General features: G+C 37.6%; 1 protein-coding gene across 3 annotated transcripts in view; it reads right to left on the bottom strand.

Moving 5' to 3' along the window:
- Positions 1-6,171, bottom strand: part of COG6 (component of oligomeric golgi complex 6) — a 61,888-nt gene extending 55,717 nt beyond the window's left edge. For all 3 annotated transcript variants that reach the window (XM_075139725.1, XM_075139724.1, XM_075139723.1), the window contains exons 1-4: positions 6,020-6,171; positions 5,296-5,439; positions 4,858-4,929; positions 1,292-1,350 (exon numbers count right to left, since the gene is read on the bottom strand). In XM_075139725.1, the coding sequence (XP_074995826.1) occupies positions 1,292-1,350; positions 4,858-4,929; positions 5,296-5,439; positions 6,020-6,145 (401 nt within the window). In that variant the 5' untranslated portion in view covers positions 6,146-6,171. The remainder of the gene's footprint in view (positions 1-1,291; positions 1,351-4,857; positions 4,930-5,295; positions 5,440-6,019) is intronic.
- Between the last annotated feature and the right edge of the window lie 227 nt (positions 6,172-6,398).

Raw genomic sequence — 6,398 nt, forward strand, 5'->3', positions numbered from 1 at the left:
TTAGCAGAAACTCTTTCAAGTAAATATTGAGCCAATAAAGACTATATTGTAGAAATACTGATGTACAGTCTGCATTATCTCCTTTAACGGAATTTAAGGCCAATTATACATACATCACTTGGGATTGGTCTTGGTATCTTCCATTCTGCTTCAGAACAAGGAATCAAAGCAGCTTTCCTTTTCTTGAGAATATGGAAAACAGATGACCACTTGTCTGTCCTACTATTTCACATACTCGTATTTAAAATAATGAATTTTCTAAGACCTGACTTCTGCTCACTTACTTAAACTGTGACTTTGCCAAATCCTTTGTCTTATATCAACCAGTATTGTATTTTATGCAGTTATTCTACATTCAACTTTTAAAATATATACCCATTACACTCTAACCTCACATTCAGACTCTCACAGGACATAATCCACTTCCTACCGAAGTCCACATGAACCTACTGATTTTGAAAGCGCATGCAGAGCTATCCAAAGTCATAATTTCTACTAGAAACTTATCACTGGAAATAATTATTTTTAATCTCCAGTGAACTGTATATAATTTTCAGAAGAAAGCTCATAAAGCAAGGAGATTCATTCTTCTACACTGACAAAGGCTAAAGCTGTAAAAACAGATGCCCTCGCCATAAAAACGATAAAGATTACTTGAATCTGTCATAGGCTATTATCCCCTTCCCATCAATAAAAATACTGAAAAGAGCAAAATACAAATCTTTTCTTCCACAAGAGGTTGGAGAACCAAGGGAAAAATAGTCTATGTTAGGCTCATTAAACAGCACTTATGTATTTCACAGTTAAGTTTTAAATATGGCAAAGTAGGTTATCATCCAACTTTCTGATCCTACATACAATCCCTGAATAAGAGAGTGATTTCCAGTGGATATGAAGCATTAACAACAAGAAGCCTGTGAAGCTAATAAGACACTGAGTAGGTCCATATCTGTTACAAAACAATATAACTTACATTATCAACTGACATTAGATAAAGCACATCCATATACAGCATGCTTTACCACTATAACTCATTCTCTTCCCTAAAAGGTCAGTTTTTATGACAAGTACTAACACATGTTCTTACCTTTTTGTATCCTCTAGTAATAAACTAAAAGTTCAGTATTTTTATTCCAATTAAGCTACAAACACAGATAGCGTTAAAAACAAAATACAAATACAAAAAAACCCAAAGTCATTACTCAAAAATAAGAGTGGCAGAACAAGATCTAAAAGAAAATTGCATCAGTACTGTCATGTCTTCAAGAAATAAATAAGGTGGTATACATACTTTTCTGCTTGGAGTTTAGTGGTTTTTACTATCAAGTCCTGGGTTTGTTCCTTTGCGGCCTACAATATAATTAGAATCGTTAAGTATGTGAAACGAACACAAACATATCAAATATATCACACAACCTTTAAAATATATAATACTTTTGAAGCTTTCTGACTATAAGCAGTTTAAAAAGTGTACTCTTTGAGACAAAGGGCCTTCTTGAAGTAAGTATTCATTAACTCTCCCTATTTTCAGGCATGCAAGAATAAATTAATATGCTTATCCATGTACATTTTCATCTTTAGATGCATTTATATTCACATACAGTTAATTTTTAATTTATGCTTAATACAAAAACATTAATATAAATATTAGGAATAGTTCTGATTATTTTGTTTGTCCATCAACTGTAAATTGTTTGCTGTTACAAAACAAGTTGCTTTGGATGCTGAACTGCCCAGTACCAGTGCCCACCCAGCCATTTTAGACAACGTGTATTCAGCTGTCTGTGATGGTCTTAGCAAGTTTAGCTCTACAGTCCAAGCAGCTTACAGGGCTGTAAGGACCAAGAGCAATGCACTTAAGAAGTCTATCACAGCCCTAAACGTTCAGTGATGACAATGCAAGGGAATCCACACATAAACAATTCTGCTACAGACAACAGCTGCATGACTAAAGGGATTGCTGCAACTGAAGTTAAAGAGTTCAGAAACTTATCCCTCAGCAAGAGGAGAAAAGACATCCGGAACTGCTGGCTTCCCACTGGACATCACCAGTGATCTTTTAGACAGAAAAATAAGAAGATTTAGCAAAAAAAAAAAATAAAATCCCCAAATCAAAATGCATTCAGTATGGAATAATAATGCAAGTGAAGAAGGAGAAAGAGCTATAAAGAAATTCTGCATGAATAATTTCAAGACTGTAATAGGTCTAAACTATGGCATTTGCCAAAATGAAGATGCCAGTCTTCAAACCTGTGAGAGGTCTAATGGAAGTACATATGCACACCGATTCATTTCAGCCTTTCTATCTGCCACACTACATTAGTTACAACAGAAAAGCATTCAAGGTACAGGAACACTTTGAAATGTGAAAGAAGGACTGCAACCACTCAAGTACAACTACAGTCATCAGAGAAAGCCTGCGCTGTTCCATGAATATAGACAGCGGGTACCACTGATGTGCCAGTTGCTGAATTTTCTAAAGGAAATTATTATGGACTAGCATGCAAATTTAATAGAAACTCAACAGAATCTACCGAAAATCTAGTAGTTCCAAAATAATTTAAGATATCTTTAAGCTTTTTATATCTTATACAAATAATAATTTTGATTTTTTAATGTATTTGTATTTTAAACTTTTTTTTTAATAATACTGATTTTCAATGCTTCAGCCTAAAAAAAAAAAGACTGTTACAACAAAAGACTGGACCTGAACTATTCAGTATGGAAATCTACTAATTCTAGACTTTCCCCCCTCCTCCTTCAGAGTTGCAGATTTTAATAAACCAGAAAGACAGACTGCTGCCTTTCCAGTACTTTCTGGACAGACGTACTAGTTGCCAAGAAGAATGCTAACAGTAGCTTAGCAGAAAGGAAGGAAAAGCAGTTTTTCTGGATCTAGCCAGATACATCAGGAAGCCAGTTTTTACTTACGTGAATTCAAATACATGCCAGATACTGTTATTATTATATGTATGTAATGTGAGAGCTCACATCTAAGCCAAACGAGGTAACTGGCAGAAAAAAGCCAGACATGCCAGAAAAATCAGAAAGTTGATATTTGATGTTTCTTGCAGATCCAAAATAGAAATATTTTTCTCTTTCTCCCCAACTCAGTATGCTAATTAAAACTTTCATTATCCTTCAACCCCGCTTTATTCCATTCCAGCTCTTGCTTCCTTCTCTCCCTTTCAGCCACTGCATTTATCAAGTCACTGTCCTGAAATCAGATCTGACAGTATCTGGTTGTTTGGGTTGGATGGTATTATAAACTTACAAAATAAAAACAGTAAAATGCTTTTTGACTTATCAATATGTAATCCCTTTCGTATCTTGCATTTGTCCTGCTCTCTTAATACAGTGCTCTCTTAGCACACTTTTCTGCCCTATATGCTATAGATCCTCCTCTTTGTATCTTCTATTTACTCTACTCAGTTCATTTTTGTCTTCTTATTAAGCTTGAGCACACGCTTGCAAGTCTTATATCCTATTACAGATAAAATACCAGAGTATTTGACAACTGAGTGCTAGTTCATGGACTTACTAACTTACTTTACATTCATACAGACAAAGAAAACATGGGTTGAATTGAGACAAGTTACGAGTTCTACAGGGCTCTAGAGGAACCCTCCTGTGGGGCACAGAACAAAACTACGTACTGACTTTAATAGAAAAAGAAATCACTGCAGGGTGGCTCTACTCTGGAAAAGAAAAAAAAAAAGAAATCACAGATGATAGTTATACTTCACGATCTAAAGACAGAAAAGACCAAAAATCTGCATGGACACTTGGCTCATTTCCACATCTAAGAGTTTAACCAAACAGTTCCTGAACTGCACTAGGGCATACATCCACATTAACAGTGTTCAAAGAGATCTGAAACCTCTGAGGTGCATTATCCATTGCCTTCCAAAATTGAAAATTAAGTACTGCAGTGGGCTACACTGTACGCTCACACTTTTTGGAACAAGTTCATCAAACCAGAAGCATTCTTATGGAAATGACATACAATAACTATGAAACCTACTCATCTAAGTAGGGGGACATCTGATGTCCCCACACACACAGTAGGAGGGGAAAAAGCAACTGTTTTCACAGGATTTTTAGTGAAGGATTCTCATTCACATACTGTAACTTACGTGCTATATTCAGAACAGATTCGGTTTGGCAAAATATCTACACTTCAGCATCCATAAACCTTTTAAACTCATCACTGAATTGAATATTGAACTTGTACACTAAAACCAAGCCAGATTTAGTAACGCATTTTAAAACACAACTTGTTTTCCCCCCCTAGAATATTATGGATTCAGGATTAACGCGAAACAAAATTAGTTTTGTTGCATATCAGCATTCTGAGACAATGTTATAAAACAAAACCAATAGAATGAAGATGGCACACTAGATTTGTCTCCCTCTTTGGATTACAGGATACTTTCTTATGAATATACTTGAGGTATTTATACAAACACATAACCCAACAGATGCAGTCAATGCAAACGGCACACAAATTTTAAACAGAAATACACAAATGTAATTAACCCTTTAATCTCACACACTTCCAATCTAACAAAATATTTTCTCTCCACTCACACACAAATGGAAATCACATTGCTATTCTCAACATAAGTATATTGCTGCATTCTGAATTGCAATTTGTAAGAAATTAAAATTACTTCCTCAATACGTTTTCAAACAAGTAAAAAGAAATATATTGTTATTATAAAGTAACATAATAAGCGCACTAAGGAAACATCTCGGTGTCACTGTTAATCCTCCAAAATAATTATTTATCCTTTTAAAAGACATAGTCGCACCTCAAAAGGAAAAATATACAAAGCACATCTATTTATATATTACCTTCAAACGACTGGACATATCTTCACAGCAGCTGCTCATCGCTTGCACATCTTCATTTATACTCTCAAGCTCCTAAATAAGTTCAAATAACAGTAACTGTTTTTAAATCAGAAATGCCATGGCTAGGCCCAGCTTCATCCCACCAAAAATGAGATGTCCAAATTACAAGGAACATAGTTGCTCTAGGCTCCTTGTTAATCAACGGAGGGAATGCACCTCTAAAGATCAACATTCACTTAGGATTTTTATCTGTTTGAAACATCACCCCTCTCTGCACAGGATTTTCATCAAATGAAACAAACAATGAAACAATTTTACTGTAAAAGTATATTTATCCTGGAAAGTCAAAATCTCTCTTAAACCTTTTTTCTTTTTTTAAACTTCAAATTACATAGCAGTACTCTTGCAAGATAGCTAGTCACACTGTAAAAATGCTACCTCTTTAACTTGCTTGAATATGTGGACAAATTCTTCATTTATGGCTAAGCTTCGTCGTTCAATGTCTCCACGCAAGTTCCTTCGTGTGCGCAAACTGTTTTCGACAAAAAAGGTCGAGAGAGCCTTGAGTGCTTCCAGCATTTCCTGGAAAATAAAAAAGGACCTTAACTTTCCACACAGTTACAAAGAAGCAGGTTACACAGTCTGTAACCATCCCAAGCTCATGGTCTTATTAAAAAAAAAACCCACAACCTACTACATGGTTTTAAAGAAAAAACTACCTAAACACACTCCAGATCAGTTGGTAAATAACTAAAATAATTGCTGAGTCTTTCACTGTCTCGTATGTTATAAAACACAACTTTGTCTACTATTTTAGAATAGCTTTAATCAGTAAGATTACATTCGGTTAAAGCATGACCTATCCATAGCTAGAACACATTGAAATCAGAAAAAGCTTGAGAAGTGCCCTCCCAGCTAAGCCATACAAACCTCCCTACGATTTGAAGGGATCGAACAGGTGCGTGGCATGTCACTGGAGAAGCAAAAACGAATTTTAGTTTTAATTAATGCTGCAAACGTCAGCTTGCGACTCCGCAGCGGAACTGAGGGTATGACAGGGCTCGCAGCCCCTGACGACTCATCCGGCCGATTCCCCGCAGGGCGCTCCCCGCCGGGCAGGCCCCGGCCCCCGCCTCGCCCCCTCAGCCGCCGCCCGCCCCACCTTGTCGTTGTCCAGGCGAGTCTCCAAGATCTTGTTGAGCTTGCGGGACAGCGGGTTGCTGCTGGGGGCAGCCGGGAGCCCCGCAGCGGGGGCGGCGGGCAGCGGCGGCGCGGCGGTGTCGGCCATGGCTGTGGCCCTCCCCAGCGCCGCGGCGGCGGACCGGCTCCGGCGGAAACGCGCTCCCGAGGGTTTGGTTCCGGCCCGGCCCGCGGTGGTTGGTTGTGAGATTCGGAGGCTGGGTCCCTGGTACAGGTGGCACTCAGGGGAATAAATAAAAGATTTTGGGTGGTTGATAAGAAAGAGGGTTCACCTCCTGAGGTCGGAGAGCCGTATTTATTTCATGAAACAAATCATAGAATCATAGAATCATTAAGGTTGG

This window comes from Calonectris borealis, chromosome 1 (genome assembly GCF_964195595.1).
Source record: "Calonectris borealis chromosome 1, bCalBor7.hap1.2, whole genome shotgun sequence".
Lineage (NCBI taxonomy): Eukaryota > Metazoa > Chordata > Aves > Procellariiformes > Procellariidae > Calonectris > Calonectris borealis.